The 22,652-nt window shown below is 42.1% G+C and overlaps 1 protein-coding gene across 1 annotated transcript in view; it reads left to right on the top strand.

Annotated features, from left to right (window-relative positions):
* The window catches only part of LOC111972715 (bromodomain adjacent to zinc finger domain protein 2B-like), a 90,024-nt gene that overhangs the window by 31,641 nt on the left and 35,731 nt on the right, over positions 1-22,652 (top strand). Inside the window, exon 3 of the mRNA XM_070449334.1 lies at positions 17,143-17,322. Within this exon, the coding sequence (XP_070305435.1) occupies positions 17,145-17,322 (178 nt within the window). The 5' untranslated portion in view covers positions 17,143-17,144. The remainder of the gene's footprint in view (positions 1-17,142; positions 17,323-22,652) is intronic.

Below are 22,652 nucleotides of genomic sequence, written 5' to 3'. Positions count from 1 at the left end.
TTCTGACGCTCGTCGGATGTGGCAGGGCTTGCAAACTATCACGGATTACCAAAGGAAATCCAGACGCGATTTGACCAGTGACATGAGCCTATCGCACAAGCTCATCGTAGCCGATGTGAGTAAGACCTTTTAAACAGGTTAACATTCACAGATTACCAGTCTGCGTACTCTAAGCATGCGCTGACCAGCTGGCAAGTGTCTTCATTGACATTTTCAACCTCTGCTTGCCCCCAGTCTGTAATGCCTACATTTCAAGCAGACCAACATAGTCTCTGTGCCCAAGAACGCCAAGGTAACCTGTCTAAATTACTATCGCCTCGTAGAACTCACCTCTATAGCCATGAAATGCTTTGAAAGGTTGGTCATGGTTCACATCAACACCATTATTCCAGACACCCTGGGCCCACTCCAGTTCGCATACCACCCCAACAGATCCACAGATGACACGATCTCTATTGCACTCCACACTGCCCTTTCCCACCTGGACAAAATGAACACCTATGTGAGAATGCTGTTCATTGACTACAGCTCAGCGTTCAACACCATTTGTGTGCCCTCCAAGCTCATCACTAAGCTAAGGACCCTAGGATTATACACCTCACTCTGCTACTGGATGCTGGACTTCCTGACAGGCCACACCCAGGTGGTGAGGGTAGGCAACAACACATCTGCCACGCTGACCCTCAACACGGGGGCCACTCATGGGTGCATGCTTTGTTCCCTCCTGTACTCCCCGTTCACCCACGACTGCGTGGCCGCGCACGACTCTAACACCATTATTAAGTTTGCTGACGACGCGATGGTGATAGGTCTGATCGACGATGAGACAGCCTATAGCAGTGGTATACAAACAGGGCAGAAATTTAACGAACTGACTTAGTGGAAAGGTGGCATCCTATGACGGTGCCACAATGAAAGTCATTGAGCTCTTCAGTAAGGCCGTTCTACTGCCAATGTTTGTCTATGGAGATTGCATGGCGTTGTGCTCTATTTTTATTCATCTGTCAGCAATGGGCGTGGCTGAAATAGCCGAATCCACTAATTTGAAGCGGTGTCTCATACTTTTGTATATAGTGTATATAGCCATGTTATCTTTACTCTTTGTATTTATTACTTTTATTATTGCGTGTTTTTACTTTTCTATTAGTTCAACATTTTCTTCCTCTTTGTTGGGAAGGGCCCTTAAGTAAGCATTCACTGGTAGTCTACACCTGTTTACGAAGCATGTTACGAATAAAATCAGATTTGACATGGAGAACTAATACTGTTTTTTTTTGGTTTGGGATTGGCGTGTGGTGGTGGGGAGTCGGTGGCTTTAGATTTTTTGGGGATGAATTCCTTGTGTCTTACTCAATTGTAGGACGAAGTGTGGTCCAAATCAGATGTTAGATACTATTTATTAAATATTATGTGGATCCTATAAATTTAAAGAACTCTTTTGGGTGCAATCAATTAGCTTAATTTATCAGATATGTTGCAGTAATGTTAATGTTGTGTTTTCAACTACAGAAACATTTTCAGAACAATCTGAGATGGTGGGTGTCATGGCTTGTTGATATGACATGGAACGAATCCAATGCAAGATGAAGGCTGAAGAGTGACCAATCAGAAAGATCCGTTAGTCAAAACAACATTCAGACCTTTGGCAAGAGTTACCTGCTTATTTATCCGTCGTGTTGCTGTGTACACGTTTTAACGCAATAAATCTGTGATGAATTTTAGTTTCATTCGCTGTAATTGTAAGGAGGAATAGGAATTTCTAATAGGAATGGAGGAGTACTGACTGCTTTCACAGAGCCGCATTTCTTATATTCAAGGCTCTGAAAGGATTGCCTACACTATGAATGACCTTCAGAGTTGTTTTGCATACGATTGCATTTCATTTTAATCAAGCTCTTCAAATCAGACCTGTGTACTCTTTAAGGCCCTTCTATTCGTGCACGGATTAAATATTCCTGTGCAATGTATTTTTATGGACTGTTTCTAATGCAGACAGCTCTCTGGAGTGTTACCCCCTTGATTATAATGCAAATTTCTCACATTAAGAAATTGTCTTTAGTTTAAGGTTATGCTGGGTTGTATGCTTCAAGATAATTACTCGCTATTTCTACAACACTCCAAAACAGAAATGATACCCAACAACATATCAAGACTTAAAGACCAATGAGGCATATTGGTTGACATGAGAGTTCTCTTCTTCATACTTTGCATACTGTGTGTGTGTGTGTGTTGTAGAGCACATTCTTCTAGGAGTCCATATTGCTGGAGTTAATTTAGGATTTAGCCGAGGAAACATGTTAAGCTGAAGACTAGACCGATTTCCAAAATGCGAAAAAGCAGCTTGAAAGACAATTTTGTAATAAGCAACATGCATTCTTTGTATTCCCATCAGTGAAAGGTCTAAGTGATTTTGTTTTCCTCTTAACTAATCCAGTCGGTTAGATTGATGGGCATACAGTGAAGCTATTTTATTTATTTAGAATAATTTTCTTTCACATTTATGTTTTATGCTTCTCTATCCTTTGTTTGTGGTGGTTAAAATGGTTGCCTTAAAAAAAATGATGTCTGTTTCGCTTTAGTGAAAAGGAACGAGTGTCTGTGTGCTTCCAGGGTTAATTTCAGGAAGATGTGCTCCTGGTAATTAGAAGTCGATTCACAAAATTGATTAGATTATGCTAATCACGGGCGATTAATATCTTTTAAAACGGAGAGCAGAAATGACAATGCAGCCGCCTTCTGAGACCGTTTTCCTCGGCTGTGTACCTTGAGATGTCACTGTGCGTTTCCCACATGACTGGCTTAAAGATGGCCGTGTGAGAAACTGTCTGTCAGCTCACCTACAAGACCGAGCGTTGAGAAGAGAACCGGTTGCACCATGTGGCTTCTCAATCTTAATTCCACTATTGGAACTTCCTTTTTTTCCCTCCCCTCTCATTTTCATATATCTTTTGATATATTTTATCATCAACTTTTTTTGTTTCTCCCTTAGGATTCAGTGAGGTTATAGGCCTAGCCTAGGATTTTGGCTTGGTTAGCTTCTTGAAATATTTTATTTTTGGTGTGTGTGAAAAGCTATATCCTTCCCCATGCGGAGATAGACAGAGGTTGATTGACAGATTTAAGGTGAATGGCTGGTATGCTGCAGATGGGGGGGGGGGGTTGTCGTCGTGTGCTGTTGTCGTCGTGTGCTGTGACCAGCCATGGTTCCTTTCTTTCCTTTGTGCCGAGGCACGGACCATGGGTCTACTCTGCTCTGCTCTGCTGCAAGCTCACTGAGTGCCTCCATGTCTTACACCCACAGCACTCTACACACAGCCCTCATGTCTTGACATCCCTGAAACAACTCTCTATCTGGTTCACCTTTTTTAAGCCCCGCTTGTCATTCCTGACAGTTTCAACCAGGATTCATCCATGGTCATGTAGCAGCCTTGGCATCGTAGGACACAGGCAGTTAAACAAAATCAAGGCCTCCAGTTTACTGCTCCTGTATGGTTGAATGTTGTGTTAGAGGCGGGCTTGGGTGAGTCACTGTCTCCCTGAGCATTGCACTCCCTGTTGGGCTAGAAGAATGTGGCAGGAGACCATTGGCCTCTCCTTGTCCCGGCTGTGTTGCTGCTGCCCATGTTATCTTAATAATGTGCAGTCCTATCTGGAATTTCTATGGCCTCTTCAGCCTCAATGTGGGACGAGAATTTGAATTGCTAATCCCGTGTTTCCCCACACCATTCTGATTGGTGAAGTAAGGAGCCGCAATGAAAAATGCATTACCTGACGTGTGGGGCTTTTTTTTTCATCTAATGTTGTGTAGATTGGGCAACAACACTTGCGCTCTGATTTTCGTTGTTGTAATACGCCTTGTAAGGTTCCGACAGAGCCCAGTCAGATTTACACATGTTAGCATTGAGGTGAACCGTATGCAGCACTTCAGTGGGTCGAGTGTGCAGTATTTCTAATGCCCATCCTCTACCAGTGGACATATATGGAGTGTCTGACAAATGCTCTGTCAGGGACGCTGTGCTTTGGATATATATTTTTTGCTTCATCGGGCTTCACTGCAGCCCACTCCCTGGTTTGTGTCACAAATGGCAAACTATTCCATTTTTAGTGCACTACTTTTGTCCAGGGAATCCCATAGGGTTCTGGTCAAAAGTAGTGCACTATATAGGAAATGGGGTTTGGGACTCAGACCCCTTGTATATAGTGCTGCGGATATTTGATTTATGCTCTGGGCTTCCTCTGAGGGGACCCCTCTGCAGGAATGAGAAAGCCATCATAGTGTTGTTTACCTTGATCCTGGTTCGCCTTTTTCGCTCAGCCTCAGCATCTGACAGGGTCAGAGAAATGGGATGAAAGCTGTGTATGCCCCTGTCATTCCCTCTATACATAAATAGCGTGGAGACGTTGTTTATTTGGTCGTACCGGAGCATGAAGGTCAGTGACATTGTGGCGTCTTGCCCCTAAAGCCTTGAGCTTCTTGGACTTTGGGTCCCATTGTCTCTGGCAGTGGTACGCTATTGTTAGCCAGTACAATTAGAAGCTCGTCAGACATGACCACACAACCTGAGGACCTATGCTATTGCCAACTGCTGACATACCAGTACAACTAGGGCCTAGTTCAAGAGAGTGTCACCTAAGATATTTATAACTAACCCAAGATAGACCACAGCCTTTTCGTTTCCAGTAGGAGCAAATGAATCATAGTGGGCAGAACAATCAAGTAGGTGGGCAGAGCCGAGCACAAGTTAGTGAGATCCTTTTGGCATGTTCTAGCATTTATCTGCATATTTCCATTAGGGAACGCCAACACTGTAAAGTACGCGTGTGCGATGACAAAATTCGCCCCTGCACTCCTATAACGCAATTTTTGTATACTTTATTAAATGGTAAATTCTACAAAACACAATTCACTCAGTTTGTTACAAATTCTAGTTTTGGAAACAGAACTGTATGGAGGTCAAATATTTAATCGATGAGAAAATTAGCTGAATGTCGGCCAAAATCCATCGCGCTCCATCTTCTCCCAATGCCGGCCACTGAGCTTCCTCTCATCACCATATTTGGTAGTGAGTGGAAACGCCAACCGGATGCTTTACATTTATACACCCGGTGAAATATTTGGGTCATCTGTGGTGTTACATTGCAATAAAAAACCATGGCTACCACTTAATTGCAAATCATTTTGATAAGATGTCTTGGTTTGTTGATATATACAGTGCATTCGGAAAGTCTTCAGACCCCTTGACTTTTTCCACAAACAGCCTCATGCTGTTTTTTCCCCTCAATCTACACACAATACCCCATAATGACAAAACAAAAACAGGTTTTTAGGAATGTTTGCAAATGTATAAAAAAAAACACTGCAATATCACATTTACATACGTATTCAGACACTTTACTCAGTACTTTGTTGAGGCACCTCTGGCAGCGATTACAGCCTCGAGTCTTCTTGGATATGACGCTACAAGCTTGGCACACCTGTATTTGGGGAGGTTCTCCCATTTTTCTTTGCAGATCCTCTCAAGCTCTGTGAAGTTGAATGGGGAGCGTCGCTGCACAGCTAATTTCCGGTCTCCAGAGATGTTTGATCGGGTTCAAGTCCGGGCTCTGGCTGGGCCACTCAAGGACATTCAGAGACTTGTCCCGAAGCCACTCCTACGTTGTCTTGGCTGTGTGCTTAGGGTCGTTGTCCTGTTGGAAGGTGAACCTTCGCCCCAGTCTGAGGTCCTGCGCGCTCTGGAGCAGGTTTTCATCTCTGTTTACTTTGCGCCGTTTGTCTTTCCCTTGATCCTGACTAGTCTTCCACTCCCTGCTGCTGAAAAACATCCCCACAGTATGACGTTGCCACCACCATGCTTCACCGTAGGAATGGTGCCAGTTTTCCTCCAGACGTGACGCTTGGCTTTCAGGCAAAATAGTTCACTCTTGGTTTCATCAGACCAGAGAATCATGTTTCTTATGGTCTGAGAATCCTTTAGGTGATTTTCTTTTGGGGTGGGGCAAATTCCAGGTGGACTGTCAATGTGACTTTTACTGAGGAGTGGCTTCCGTCTGGCCACTCGACCACAAAGGCCTGATTGGTGGAGTGCTGCAGAGATGGTTGTCCTTCTGGAATGTTCTCCCATCTTCACTGAGGAACTTTGGAGCTCTGTCAGAGTGACCATCGGGTTCTTGGTCACCTACCTGACCAAGGCCCTTCTCCCCCGATTGCTCAGTTTGGCCCGGGCGGCCCACTCAAGGAAGAGTCTTGGTGGTTCCAAACTTCATCCATTTAAGAATGATGGAGGCCGCTGTGTTCTTGGGGACCTTCAGTGCTGCAGAAATGTTTTGGTACCCTTCCCCAGATCTGTGCCTCAACACAATCCTGTCTCGGAGCTCTACGGACAATTCCTTCGATCTCATGGCTTGGTTTTTGCTCAGACATGCACTGTCAACTGTGGGACCTTATATAGACAGGTGTGTGCCTTTCCAAATCATGTCCAATCAATTGAATTTACCACAGGTGGACTGCAATCAAGTTGTAGAAACATCTCAAGGATGGATAAAAGGAAACAGGATTCACCTGAGCTTAATATCGAGTCTCATAGCAAAGGGTCTGATTACTTATGTAATAAAAGTATTTCTGTTTTAAATTTTTTATACATTTGCAAAAATGTCAACCTGGTTTTTGCTTTGTTATTACGGGGTATTTTGTGTAGATTGACGATACATTGTTTTTATTTAATCGATTTTAGAATAAGGCTGTAACAAAATGTGGGGAAAAGGAAGGGGTCTGAATACTTTCCAAATGCACTGTAGGTCCAAGTTCTCGTCAACTAGGACTAGTTAAAAAGTAGTTCATCAAAAGTCTCTCTGGTTTATCTAATGACAGCAAATGAAGATGTATTTCCTGTATATTACAGTAGAACGAGCAGAGTGGGAAATGCACATGGGTCAGGTTTTTTTTATTCAGCGGTGCAGAATGAAGGATAACCTTTGCACCGGCAGCCTAGGCTCATGTTTAATTTGTAGCCGTCCCCTATTGCATTCTATTCATATTCAAACTCTTCTCTCCTGTTGACATGCAAATACACCCTCCTCTCCCATAATATTCCACAAGAGTTTTTAAATGCTGAATTTATTTCTGAGTGAGTTGTGGTCCAAATGTGTTAACGCCTTTTGCTTTGTGTGGATCATTTCAGTTGCAAGTTAAAGCTATATGCAAATGAGGTCTTCCTGAGACACATTGCGTTTGTATCTCCCACGTTAACACTTGTTTGGAACCGATAAATATTATTTTAGCAAGGGAAACTGTGAAGGCCACACAAACAAAGTAAATAGGTGTTCTTTGTGTAATTGCCAGTAGTATATTTATTTATTTTTTATTGCCATTGTTATGACTTGAATGTTTCATATTTTGGGCTTATGTAATAAATATTGGTTTTGAAAATATAATAGACAACTCAAAACTTCATAGTCCACACTACAATCAGATTGTTCTTTTTTTTTTTTTACAAAGAAATAGGCCTAGGGTCTGTCTTTTGTTCCTTAAAATCACATTTGGGAGAATTGCAAATCTAAATACTATAGACAATGTGTATCTCCCATTTTTAGGAAAATCAGCCCAAGAAATATGTTTACGTCACAAAATGTCAGGCCTTGCTGTAGCCTAAAGCATTTTCCTCCGGCCCTGTATAGATTTGAGTAGCATCTTGGGTGACAATGGAGCATTAGGCTGAGCATGCAGATGCTTTTAGAGGTCCTCATTGTTCCAGGCTGAAAGCAGTAGCAGTTAGCTTTTTGTCTTGCCTCTCACATGCGTGTCATCTGCATTATGTATATCATGACTGGAAAAGGCTCCATCCAATCAGAGACCACTGATGGAGGTCTGGTGTCTCCTATTTCCTCTCGCCTGTGGTTTTTACCTCCCTTGTCTTCTTTCTCTCAGTGTCTCTCACTGACTCTCTCTCTTTCTGTCTCTCTCACACACTTTCACTCTCATGTCATTTTCTTCCCTCTGCCTTCTCTCGCGGTGTGTCTCTGACTCTCTGCYCCTCTCTTTTTCTCTCTGTGAATATGTAGATAGGCTACACAAAGTATTCTAACTAGATTGAATTAAATACAGTTATTGTATTGAAACACATTCTGTACTGGAATATACAATGTTTTTGGTCACATACACATATTGAGCAGATGTTATTGCGGGTGTAGTGAAATGCTTGTGTTCCTAGCTCCAACAGTGCAGTAATATCTAACAACAATATACACATCTAAAAGTAAAAGAATGGAATTAAGAAATCTATTATTAGGACGAGCAATGAGCAACAAGCATTGACTAAAATCCAGTAGAATATAATGCAGTATGTAAACATTATTAAAGTGGCCAGTGATTCTATGATAAGGTGCAGGGTTGAGTAACCGGGTGGTTAGTGATGACTCCGTTTCACAGGATGACTCCGTTTCACAGGATGACTCCGTTTCACAGGATGACTCCGTTTCACAGGATGTATTAGCACCATTTCCCACTTTTGATTCAACAGAAATTGAACAATAACACTATTGCACCGTGGGCCCTCATATTTCCTCTTCTCCCTTATTAGCAACAGATAATCATTGTGATGTAGCCTGCGGGAGGAGAACAGTTGAGCAAATGGTTTAGGAGTAAACGAGAGGAGAGAGATGGGAATGTATGTTATGTACAGTAATAACACTGTGATTATCTTTAACCAGCATTGGCTGGCCAGTTGCCATACCCTTCTCTCCATGTTTTTGGGAAGTGCACATTAAGAGGAATCATGCCCATGAACAGTTTCTGTTSTAATGGACCTCTAAATATATCCAGTTAACAATTCATATGGAACTGCTGTAATGAGAGTTATCATTCTGGAAGGTAACATTGAGAATTATTCTCCAGGTTTTGCTTATACCAGAAGGTTACTTAAAGCTAGATTCAGGGGGATATTTTGAGTATGCTTAAGAAGCAGCGCTGTTGTCTAAATCCACTATAACACTGCAAATATTTGGTTTGGCATCGGAGTTAATCGTTTTGAAAGAAACGCTGTAGTATTGGGATTAGTACGGTCTTGTTTGACTTTGGTGCCAGCGCCTAGGCTATTGGTGCTGTTGAAATGGGGCCCCTTCCTAAGTGGTTTTGTAGGTACCAACATACTTATTACTTAGTTGTGTCAGCCTCCCTCAAAGGCTAGCAACGGATTGACGGATTAATGAAGTACCCTGCCTTTCTCTCTCTCCTCTGTCTCTCTCTCCTCTCTCTTCTTCTCCTTCTCTCTCCTCTCTCTTCTTCTCCCTCTATAATTAAAATGTGCAGGGTTCCATATTTTATGGCTAATGTCTGGTGTTGACGTGGCCAGGAAAGGCTGCAGGCCCAGGAATGTGTTGTGTGATGGATACCAGTTTGTATGGAACATGTGGGATTCCTGTTTGCAGGCCCCCGCGTTCCCTACGTTCCGCCCCTGGATCACTCCAAATGGAAATGATCTGCCTCCACTAGCTCCGCTGCGCTCAGAACCCGCACTAGCTCGCTAACACCGCCGCGAAGGACAAATGCATTTCTTCCAACATTTGTCACACTGAACTTCCACATCATTCATCAGAGTTCATTTGCCTCCCAAACTACCCCCTCCCCCCTCCATCTTTGTTCACGGTAAGCATTCGATATGCGTTTTCGGCAGTCGATGCGAACAGAATTACTTTTTGGCGTGAAGGTCTCCTCTCCTAAAAGATGTATGCTCCCGGAGGAATGATGAAGACCAAACACCCTGCCTTTTGTGTTTTGTGGGTCGTTCTTAAGAAAGAAAGAAAGAAAAGAGAAAAAAAATGATTATTTTCCCGGCGTTATGAACACAAATGGATCTGCCGTGTGGATTGAGATGATACGTGCCCTTGCATACTAGGTCAAAAATGTGATTACAGCTTGGGCTGTAAAGGACTAAATGTTATGTGGCCTAGCTGTGACAGACAGCCAGCCAGTTCTGAGGAGGAGGTGTTTTGTTGTATCAGGGCAGCAGGGCTCGGGGATAGAGCGGTGTAATGTGTCACCCACCGTGGCAATGCCAAAGTGGTCTGAAAGGCTGAGAGATGCTGTCCATTTTGAACCAACGTGAAACAAATGGGAGTTTTGCTGTACAGGGTTGTAGTTCATTTCCCTTCTGAGTAGGGCTTGAAGTCCTATAGTAAAACAATGTGTGTCAATATAGTGTATAGGCTATGTGCACTATAAACTAGCTTACTGCATTTGGCTAACACTTTCATACGTTTTAGGGAATTAACATTTGGACTTTTCTTAAATAGTACTGTAATGCAACTTCCCTGTCCATTACAAACCGCATGTGGACCCCAGGAAGAGTACCTGCAGCTTTGGCTGTAGCTAATGGGGTTCCTAATAAAATACAGCAACAAAAAATAGCTTTTATCTTTGAACAAAACCCAAGGAGCACATGGTTTCATTTGTCTGGCAGCACGTGGTACTAGGGGCTTATTACAAACACACAGCCGGAGATGAATGGTTAAACCAGATTTGACTCCCTTGTGCTAAAACATTGACGTTCCCTGTACAACACGTGCGGTATGTTTTATTATTTTTCTGCTTTCCCAGGTCACATCCTCTCACGGCAACTCTGTCAATCTATGACCTCCCTCACCAAAATACGAAGAGGCCTGTTTGATCATGATTGGAGGCGTTAGTTATTAGAGTTTGGGGAGTGTGAGAGAGAGGGGAGGGGGGGTGATCTTTTTAAAGTCGCCTCATTCTTTTCATCATAGCACACTGTGTGTCTCTCCAGCACTCTGTCAGATATGTCCCAATCGAAATTTTCCTGCTCAAGAAAGCCGTGGCCGGGGCAGACGGAGCCCTTCATCACTGTCTAGGAAGGGAGGTAGGTAGTGGACGTCAAGGCCGGAAAGGACAGACCGACAGACAAACGCAGGCAGAATTGAGGTCTGTGTCTCTCTGCCGTGCTGTTTGATGCTCAGTGGAGCCGTCCTGGCATTTCAGCTGAACTACGGATGTTACCAGTGAACTACAGATGCATCCAGCCATGCTGACCTAAGCCACTTTCCAATTTCCCGACCAACCTCCTCCTCCGCTGTATCAACCAGCCACCACAGTGAGCTACTATCCTCGCAGGCAGACACACAGAAGTATATACAAAGAAAGACCCACAAATAATTCACTTCTGCTGGGTGAACTCAGAAGGGGATTGGGAGTGAGGTGGGGGTGAAAGTTATTTTTTCTCTGGCTCTGTAATGTGCTGATCAGGTCAGATTATCCCCTTCTGCCTTTTTTAACATCCCCTTCCATCCATCGATCCCACTGTGCCGCAAATCACGCCGGCTCAAGTGGCCCAGCTATTTGTCCAGTGTAGCAGAAGCCTCGTTAATTGTGTTCAGTGGACACTGGTGATTTTTGTGTCGGTAAAAATAATCTGCCAGTGTCACCAAGCAACCATGCAGAGCGTCAGGGCAAGACACTGCTCACGCTTCAAGAGATTGTTTTTGTCCCGAGTCAATGTCGGGGGCTACAGCTAATCATTACACCATTTAAGGTCATAGAGAATGAATGCAGTGCATCCACGGACCACGGTTATCACATGAACTAGAGTGTTAGGCTTATTTCTCCATTTACTTATTGTTTATGTCACTTATTCATGTATGTGTAAAGTAGGGATAAACACTGGTAGCCGGGATCCCGGGACCACTTCACATTTCCTGAAAAAATGTAATTACAGGACCCGGGAAATRACAACATTTTCCCCCACAATGTCACACTATTGAAATTCCACGAAATACACAACATATGCAGCAGCAGATTGGCAAGCAAATGTATGGCACGTTATCCAAACAGGTTGTCGCATGGAAGCCTTTTATTTACTTCACACAAAGTCGTCATAAATTCCAAGCACATGCATAATTGACACTGCCAGACTGCACATGAGACCTGAAATACAGTTCTCATCAGAACTGAAAATTCTATCCCGGTCCGATCCAAGCCCGGTGAGCTGAAAGCCAGAGCCCAGGCCTGGTACGACATCACAGAAATGAAGCCCGAACACACACAATAAAAAGTCAGATTTCTACAAAACAGTAGGCAAAATGTATTTAAACGGGAGTTGAGAACAACACAGTGGAGGTGGGCGGCAGCGAAGAGATGAGGAAACAGCCATTGGGCCTATGAAAAAGCACAGAGAGAGGAACACTCACCTTAGTTAGGATCAACTGATGATGAAAATATTGGAATGAACTAGGCTAATGCACTTGAAGGCATGTATCAAATTCTTGCTTATACTGAAACTCCCAAAGTAATATGCAACTGTTATACTACACTGAACAAAAATATAAACGCAACATGCAACAATTTTACTGAGTTACAGTTCATATAAGGAGAMCAGTCAATTGAAATAAATTAATTAGGCCCTAATCTATGGATTTTACAAAACTGGGCAGGGGCAAAGCCATGGGTGGGAGCCAGGCCCACCCAATGGGGAGCCAGGCCTAGCCAATCAGAATTTGTTTCCCCCCCAAAAAAGGCCTTTATTACAGACAGAAATACTCCTCAGTTTTATCAGCTGTCCGTGGGGCTGATCTCCGATGATCCCGCAGGTGAAGAAGCCGGATGTAGAGGTCCTGGGCTGGCGTGGTTTCACGTGGTCTGTGGTTGTGTGGCCGGTTGGTCGTACTGCCATATTCTTTAAAGTGACGTTGGAGGCCGCTTATGGTAGAGAAATGAACATTCAATTATATGGCAACAGCTTGGGTGGACATTCCTGCAGTCATCATGCCAATTGCACGCTCCCTCAACTTGAAACATCTGTGACGTGTGACAAAACTGCTCATTTTAGAGTGGCCTTTTACATTTACATTTACATTTAAGTCATTTAGCAGACGCTCTTATCCAGAGCGACTTACATTTATTGTCCCCATCACAAGGCGCACCTGTGTAATGATCATGCTGATCATATCATCTTGATATGCCACACCTGTCAGTTGGATGGATTATCTTGGCAAAGGAGAAATGCTCACTAACTGGAATGTTATCAAATTTGTGCACAAAATTGGAGAGAAATAAACTTGTGCTTATGGAAAGTTTTATTTCAACTCATGAAAAATGGGACCAACACTTTACATGTTGCTTTTTTAAATATTTTTGTTCAATTTAAAGCAATAGTCATGTGTGTGGTCACCTAGATGATAATTTCAGCACCCTCATCGCGCTGCTTTGAGACAAGCATGGGGGGTGGGGAGACTGTAGGTAAATCAATCAATGTCGGCTCTTTGTTTTCACTTAATCTCCGTTTTGATATTTGTTAACAATTAGGCTGGGGAAATTGTTAGGTAAATGGTGTGTGCTAATGATCGTCTTTATTCTAGTTTGTTCATATATTAGCTGATAGGAACAATTTTCTACAACTGTATTTTTCTCTTCACTCAAGTAGMAGCCTGTCCTACTCCCGACCAAAACCCTGTGATTTGTGTTTCACAGAATCTCTCTGTATGGTTAATTCATCTCTGGCTGGATAAGTGGAAGTGATAGCCCATTTATGCGTTTGCTCATCAATCACTGATCAGGAACATTTAGGCTACATTATTGCATTATTTACCTATTGAGTCACTCACATGGTAGCCTTATATAGCCATGTATAGAGCATAGGCTATTTTCCTATCGTACCAATCCCACTGAAACACAAAATCCAGACTCTTGTCTTGCAAGAAAAATCCTAACTTTATTCTGTAATCCATAGGTTGGATTATCAAAGCATCTGCCTATGCCGGTCAAAATACCGCTCTTAACATTCTCTGCGTTGTGTCGTACTGCTGCCCATATGAGAGCGTCAGTAGAGAATGTGTGATCAACAAACGGTATGAGAGTAGATATGGATATTTATTTTAACCGAGTTGGTCCCCGTTAAGAGATCTTGATATTTAAACAATTTCCTCTCTTCATCTCCCCGTTATTCATGAGCTGATCTGCTATCTGTATAATCAACTCGATTTTGCCAAATAGGAGATATTCTGTCATTCGTTGGAGGTTATCTAGCGAGCTTAGCAGCTTTGGTCATTTGTTTTTTTGTTTGACTACCGTTAGAGTTTGTATGATTCGAAAACGCTATGGCCTATTCGGGGTGCGTCCTGAGAGCGTTCTGTGTCCAGATAGCCTAGGCATTCTGCTGAAATGRACTGAATTAATTGAGGTACATAACACTTTGAATTTATAAACGGCCTGTTTCGCAATTCACAACCATGTCATTGGCGATCAAAGTTTACTCTATCATTACTAAATATCAGTTTCACTTGCTGTGAAAGCTTTACATGGTGGTGCAGCCAGACTGTAATGTGGAACAGCGACAATCTCATTTTGGAAGAACCCTGAGTAACCATATCTTGGGTTTTAAAGCTTTAAATGGATTTATTTCCCGGCAGTCTCTGAATAAACATGAATTATTCCCTTTATTGAAATTTGGTCGATTTTCGGAAAATATGAATCCCTCGTGTAAAGTGACAGAGGTGTGACATACAGCATGGCTGTAATTAGTGGAACAGGCATGTTCGTCCCAAATGGCACCCTGTTCTCTATATAGTGCACCACTCTTGACCAGGGCCCTGGTCAAAAGTAGTGCTCTACATAGGGAATAGGGTGCCACTTGAGACGCACACCGAGTGCATGGTGAGAGGCTAGTAGTGTAGTGCGGTAGCATGCAGCAGCTCTCTAGCTGACTTTGAATGGGGTCAAGGCATTCTGTATTATACGCTTCCTCGAGATCTCTAGCAGCCCTGCACCTTCCATTAGCTGGAGAAGACGTTGTGTCCGTCGGCAGTCTGAATACTGCTGATCCATGCTGATGACTCTGTTGTGGGATTATCACTGTTTAGCATCAGCCATCTGTTATGCTGGGTTGGCGGATAATAAGACCGATGACACACACACACACACACCGAACCGACACACACTGACCAACCTGGCTACACCAGGAGGGCAAGGCTTACACACACACACACCAACACGGATACACACCGACCAACTTGGCTATACACACACACACACACACACACACACACACACACACACACACACACACACACACACACACACACACAGTTGCAGGGAGCACAGACATGGTATTTTCCACCGTAACCAACAGGCCTAATGAGCTCATGGCATTTCAGTGATCAGTGGCATTTGGAGGTGTGTGGGATTTGCACCTTGTTTTCATTAAGAAAAAGATGGGTCTGTTTTTATAAGCACATCAAATTGTCTGAAGGAAGGGGCATATCTTGTTGTTTGCGGCATGACATGCACTCCAGGCATGCAGCTGCATTGTGGGAAGGGTGATATCTGCAGAACGTGACTGATTTTAGGCAGATCCATTTCTCCTCTAAATCCTCTCCTGTACATTAGCATGGCTTCTACGGGATCTGCAGCCTGCTGTTAGGAATGTGTGCATTGTGTGTGCTGCTGCGTTTGGCATGCCGTCAGGGGCTCAAGATGAGTTGCACATGCACACTCCAAAGTCGACGTCATTTCCTTGCTCACATGGAGGTTCTATAGCACCTGGAATACCAGCGCCACTGTGCCATGCCTATAATAACCTATAAAATCAAGCTAAACCCAGTGCTAATTTCTGATCAATAAGGCAGGATTGGCCTCTTAAGTCTAGAAAATGCTTGATTTTWAATTTTTGTAATTATCGTCTTTGTCGTCGTCTCAGTCATGTTTCGTTTTCAATTTCCTCAAATGTACGTTTAGTAAGTAATGGGGTTTGAGGGATTGTTTTTAAGGGAAKATTTTTCTGATTATTTCTGTAGACCGTTTTTCTGTTATCGACAGAGAGAGGCTCCAGAGAGACACGTCCGTTGTCTTGTGCAGCAGAAATGAATTGCCCAAGAGGAAATCATTTCTGCAACATTTCACAATAGAATAGAGAAGTGGGCAGACATCAAGGAAAGCTTAAAGTGTGTGTGAAATGTGTGAGTCAGACTTGACTTCCATTTAAATCTAATCTKGTATCTAATGTAGGATCATTTCATATTTGATTTGGGTTATTTAGCCTACCTTTTATATGAAATCTAGGCTATATTTGTTGGTTCGTTCAATCTTCATGCAATTGAGAATAAATGATCCTCCCGTAAAGATTAGGCTGGATTGTTTCTTTATGGTGATAGCTTTTTAAAGAGTACTGTTGTAATTATTAAGTGTAAATTAGAAGGGTTTGTCCATTCAACTATGGACACCTACACACACACACACTGCAGCATGGCCTTTCCAGTGGCACACGGCTGCAGCTTTCATGTCATTTGTGTCGTCTCGTAAGTGTTGTCGGTGGCGAGGAGGGACGTTACTTAATATTCAGAGGATAGCTTTGMCTCCCAGATGTAATCACCAGCAGGCCTAGCTGCCTCCGCTGCAGAGGACAGTCACCGGGGAGATTTAGAAATAGTTTATGTCTAATGATACAATAACAAAGATGCCAGGGCTGTTAAACACTTGTTAAAGGGGCTTTTCAGATGTGGTCTTTTGTGAAACAACAAAGGGAAGTGGCATAAATCCTGGAAAAGCTGGGAGATATAGGGGGTGATGAAATCATGAAAGACTACTACAGAATCGGCCTGTCTATGTCTTCATTTGGATGATGGGCAGAGCTACTGTGGTCTGTGTCAAGAGATGGCTTAGTGATAGCTCTCTGCAAATCTATCCATCGAGTCACCATTAGTGTTTTTAACTGTACATTTAAGAGGAACATCTGCTGCGTTGCAAGCTGGGAATGATTTCAAWGATTCCTGTGAAAACTGTCCACGTTAAAGCGTTAATATTATCATTAGTGATGCAAGTCTTGAGTGGCACCAGTTTTACATCTTATATAAAGCACTCCTGTATACCCAAGAGGGTCTTTTGTCTGTCTCTGTGTGTGTGTCCATAATATGTGATCAAATACTTCTCCTTATTTTCCCTGTTGCCTCAGTGAAAGCTCTCTGTGGGTTTGTTTAGGAGATTCTCTGGCCAGTGGCCTTAGCTAACCGGAGATATTGTTGAGGGGGTAATTAACATGTGAGAGGGGGTGAGGCTCAGTGGGGAGGGGGGGAGTCTTTSGGTTTTTTCCACCTCTTTTCTTCCCCTGCCTTTTGTAAGTGTGTTGATTGGATTGTGTTTGACAGATATGGAGTCTGGAGAGCGGCTGGCCTCCCCATCGTCAGCCCCGTCCTCCCTGCATATCACCACGTCCGCTGTCTCCTCCGTCGGCTCCTCACCTGCCCCTGCCTCGGCCAAGACACCCTCCTCTAAGTGCAGCGTCACCCCCAGCCACGCCGCCCTGGGCTCCCCTCTCACCACCTGTGGTACGTAAACACACACACACACCCACATGCACAGATGAATCACGTTACATGCGAATACATGGGCTATATTCCCCTCTAACTCATCATATTTCATTATTCTCCAACTGCAAATTAAACAAGAAAGAGCGTTCTTGAGTGTTAATTATGAGGGATCTGTAAGATAAAGAAACCACCGTCTTCTCACACTTTATGTCCTGACAGTTTGTGGAGAAATTAAAAAGCTTTAGCATTAATCGACACCAGCAAGGAAAAATCCTCTGTGTAAGACGTCGCGCACCCGCTCTGATGTTTCTTGACAACCTTTAGCACCAGTTTAGCCCGTTGTGATTTGACAGGTCTGTCAGCCAAATAGAGAGTGCTGTGGCCTCCGCTGCCTCGAACATCCTCTGTTTTCTCTGAATGCTAATTGTGTCCGAAGCCATTATGTGGCGAGCAGCGGTGATGCATAAGCTGTCAGATTACCCTGACCAGAAAATAACATGCACATTTATCAACTGTGATTTGTGTTTTTTCTCCCTATTCTTTCATGATAAGAAAAACAAAAAAATATTAATTAATGCTGTTACATTAAAGAAGCCATTAGACATTTTGCTCGTACATTATACATTTTTTATCCCCCTACACACCAACCAAACGTGCTCAGAGATTTCTCCAGCTATTTTGGACGGAGAGCTGGAATCAAAGGCAGAAAGCACAGCACCTCTGAAGTCACATTGCGGTTATGAGAATAAAACAAATTTGGTTATTTTAAGAGATTTCTCATCCCCGCTGGTGGAAAGCAAAGTAAAGATATTACATCTCCTGTGTTGGTTACGCTCTAAGTGATTTTTAATTACACTCGCATGCTTTACTTGTGGTATTAATTCATGAAATTATACTTGTCTCACGCAGTACTTTTCATGTTTGCGAAACATTTTATAATGCAATTTTCAGATACTAATTCTCAATCGGCTTTGGATATTACTAACCTTTTTAGGTTGAAATGGGGGAAATAACTTTAATTTCACAGTGCTTTGAATCGATTATGGATTGGAAAATTGTCTTTAAGCTCATACATTGTTCAACCGAAAGGACTTGATTGAAATCTGAAATGAAAAGTGCTCCTTTTTATATGGAAGTGAAATGGATGATAAGATAAGTAATTGATAGAWCTTTTGCTGTCACAGATGCAATTAAAAAGTATATGTTGGTTGATTTGAACTGACAAGCATGAAACTCCATATTTTATTTTCGTGGCAAACTTGTGTAAGCCTAACTAACTTATCTCCACATAATTTAGGCCTACATCAGTTTCTCTCTAACAATACCAAGATGTCAGGGAATTATAGGAATTACATGCAGATAATCTAGACCTGACATTATCATTTTGTTTATTTGCATTCTTGTATAAAAAGTGTTTGGTTTGTTWAAAAAWATATATATATATTGGGAAAGCTGAAATCACATGCTGTAAATTGTAAGKAAGCTGCTTGGAGAGCTAGTGCACAGGGTGGGTTTATAGACCAGTCACAAACCCAGACCATAAATGTTCCTTATAAACATTATAAATTGACTTGAAATTAGATTTTAGAACGTAAATTGACAGTTTCATTTATTTGGGGGATTTGGTAATGTTATGAGGAAATGTGTTCAGTCATCTTTTTGAATTATGCCAATCACCTGGCTGGCACATGTTAGAACAGCAGGTGCAAGCTTCTGTGCAAGTCTGTGCTGCTAATTGAGTTTCCATTAAATATGGTCCTTCAGTACTCTAGTCTATCTGACTGTGAGAGAGGACAACATGCAGGGCTCGTCTTGCCAACACGGACATAGACTGTTGTGAATATTAAAATAATTAAATTGTTTTATTTACCTAGGACAGTCCACTCAATCTCTTGTGGACAGACTACCTAAATATAACTAGTACTGTAGATCTGTCGGCATGCTATAGGATGCATGAGATAACGAGCATTATTAGTTCCGGGACTTGGGTTTTTGTCACTGGTTAGTTGGACTTATCAGGATTGGGTGAAGGTGTTGCTTAAACTGCTTCGCTTCCACAGATGAGGATAGCAACACTGAACTATGCATGAGTACACCAGCTGTTCCAGACTACTGTGAGATCACTCTCTCTGTAGCRGATGTGAGTAAGACCTTTAAATAGGTTAACATTCACAAGGTTATAGTTCTGGGTTAACCGAGATGATCCATTCAGTAACAATTGCCACTGATTTCCCAGGAGTCCTGGGAAGTAGTGATCAGAGAGAAACAATGGTTGTGTCTAAATACCCATACTAGTGTACTACATACTTAAACTGCATACTCATTTCAGCATTTGATCTACAAMAATTCATAAACTCACGTGTTTGACAACAGCTGATAATCAAATTGACTTGATGTACCAGAATGAACGAATGGGGAATTCGACACCAATGCGCATCAGATGATTCATTCAGAGTACCTAGTATATTTCACATACTAGGGAAATACTAAGGAAATACTAATAGGGAAATACTAATTACAGTTTGGGAAACCTTATTATTTACTATTATGTATTGATTTTTAGCTTGAATATTTTTTTCGCRCTATATGCGATGCYCAATGCAGAGAACACCGGAAGAAGAATTATCATGGAATTACCACAGTGAATTATTGTAAAGTTTGTTCATGTGTCAATTAATCCCCCAAAAATAACAATTCATAAAAATAACAAAAWAATCATTCATACTATAAAACATAATTTGTTTGCATACAATTTAGTACGCTAGTATGGTATTCGGACACGGCCCTCCCTGGTTCGAATCCAGGCTGTATCACATCCGGCCGTGATTGGGAGTCCCATAGTCACCTGGGTTTGGCCGGGGTAGGCCGTCATTGTAAATAAGAATTTGTTCTTAACTGACTTGCCTAGTTAAATAAAAATAAATAAAAAATCCCTCTAAACCGCACACTTCCTCCAGGACTGCAGCGCAGAATAAATTCCATGCTGCGCAGACACACGAGATTGTTCTTCACCGAGGTCGTCCCATTAGTTTGCACTACTGTGATCTGTGATCGAATCAACATTWTATCAGCCCCTTTTCAATGCAACAAAACAAATCTAATTTTGTAAGATTGAGTCTGTGATTTTGTTGTAGCCAGAGCGCAACGGAGTAGAATTCTATTGGAGCGGTCATTCAATCACCCGCGAGTGTGAATCTGCTTTTCAGATCAGTGCGCAGTTAGCGAGTTATTAGCCCAGTTATAGATAAGTATAGTTCAGCAATGGGGAGTTACTGCTTCCTACAAGAGCTGTCTTTGAAAAGCCAGTCAGGTAATTGTCTAAATTAAAGGGGCAGTGTTGTATTTTGAGACCGGTTTGAATATGCAAATAAATCAAATTTAAAACAAAATATAWTTTTCACATGCACGAATACAACAGGTGTAGACATTACAGAAAAATTCTTAATTACAAGCCCTTAACCAACAAAAAAATGAAGAAAATAAAAATGAAAGTAACAAATAATTCAAGAGCAGCAGTAAAATAACAATAGCGAGGCTTTATACAGGGGGTACCGGTGCGGGGGCACAGTTAGTGAAGGTAATTGAGGTAATATGTACATGTAGGTAAAGTGACTATGCATAGATAATAACAGAGTAGCCGCAGCGTAAAGGGGGGGCAGGCAATGCAAATAGTCCGGGTAGCCATTTGATTAGATGTTCAGGAGTCTTATGGCTTGGGGGTAGAAGCTGTTTAGAAGCCTCTTGGACCTAGACTTAGCGCTCCGGTACCACTTGCCGTGCGGTAGCAGAGAGAACAGTGACTAGGGTCTATGACTAGGGTGGCTGGAGTCTTTTGACAAATAAGCCAGTAGGCAGAGGGGTGTTGTAACTTTAATGGGTTACAGAGGTAATGTTTAAGTTAATTCATCGAGCTGTATCTAAAGATATTTTCTTTACAGTTATATACATATGTAATTGTATTATAATTTGTGTGTTGGAGATTGAGAGAACTACATACATATTTTGTTGTATTGGTTAGTATTGAATTACGCTTTTGACTGAAAGTTCCAGAATGCCTTGCGACAGGAAGTAGAGAGAGAACGCGCCAGTTATGTGCAAGTGACAAGTGCTTTTCGCTAGCAACTCATTATTCATTGTTCTGTAGAATCTGAAGTTGTTAATGTAACGTGAACAAGTATTATTACTAAAAGAAGCTTTCATATCAAACCTGACGTCCRGAGTCATTACTTTGAACATAGTTATTCTAAAAAGGGGTAGCCTACAGTGTCTTAATTCTCTGTATGGTAGTAATAATAATGCATTTTATTTTGTAATGTGCTTTCTTGCATCATACAATACAATGCCATTTACAGTCAACTAGCCCATGGTGTTACAGACCAAGTAACAAATCATGCATTAATGTCAAGCCCTTCATAATGTAAATACGTTTTTAAAAGTCTCATGCAGTGTAGGCCTGTATTGAACACCACATATAGGCTACTGTAGGCTATATCATAGAAATCAAAAGCTATTTCCATGTGAAAATGTTATGGGATTTGCTCCACTGGTTTTGTTGGTAGGCCTACATTATGATCAAATAGTCCCGCGTGTCTACTGTCTGAAACTATAAGGGTACAGCCTCAGTGTTCACTGTAAACGCATCCCGGAAGTTGCACAAAATTCACATAATGTTCAAGTTTCCGCTCAGCGCCCCKAAAAATGAGAGGGAACATTGCCTACAATATCTCTATTTTGTCAGCCTTCAGAGAGTACCGGTAGTGGTGAACCAGGAGTGATCTGTTAGTTGCATCTATCAGGTGCAAGAGGAGGAATCTTGGGATTGCATTATCAGCTGTTCAAATGTCCTGCACAAATTCCAACATACAGGAAAAAAACAAAACATGAAATTAACATCCTTGTAAATATCTTGTATCCCCCCCCACCTAACCAAATTCAGTTTTACTTTTATTTAGGAAAATGATTATGCAAAAATGTTAATGAGGCCATTTTGTTGATATTGCAATTTTATAATCGTATTCAAACACGAGCAACAGCACCAGGCGCTTTAAACATGCATAATGATCTCCCTCTGAATACAATCCCAACAGCCTCTCACAACCATGTCTCATATTTGCAAAAGCATGTTTGAACAGATCAAGCCGAATCCGTGGGAGTCTTTTTCCTTTACACCCACTAACCAGCGTCTTTATTGATAATGCATAAAACATGATCTCTTCCCATCCAGAGGATGTTGTAACAGATCCTTAAGGACACTTTATTGCGATATTAAACATTAACAGTCATACGGATGAATTATTTAGCTGTGGTATTTTAGCTACATGGTTTATGTAACTAAATTCATACAGCTG

The sequence above is a fragment of the Salvelinus sp. IW2-2015 genome, linkage group LG2 (genome assembly GCF_002910315.2).
Source record: "Salvelinus sp. IW2-2015 linkage group LG2, ASM291031v2, whole genome shotgun sequence".
NCBI classification, from domain to species: domain Eukaryota; kingdom Metazoa; phylum Chordata; class Actinopteri; order Salmoniformes; family Salmonidae; genus Salvelinus; species Salvelinus sp. IW2-2015.
The sequence above is the reverse complement of the archived record's forward strand: the minus strand, read 5'-3'. Positions and strand labels throughout refer to the sequence as shown.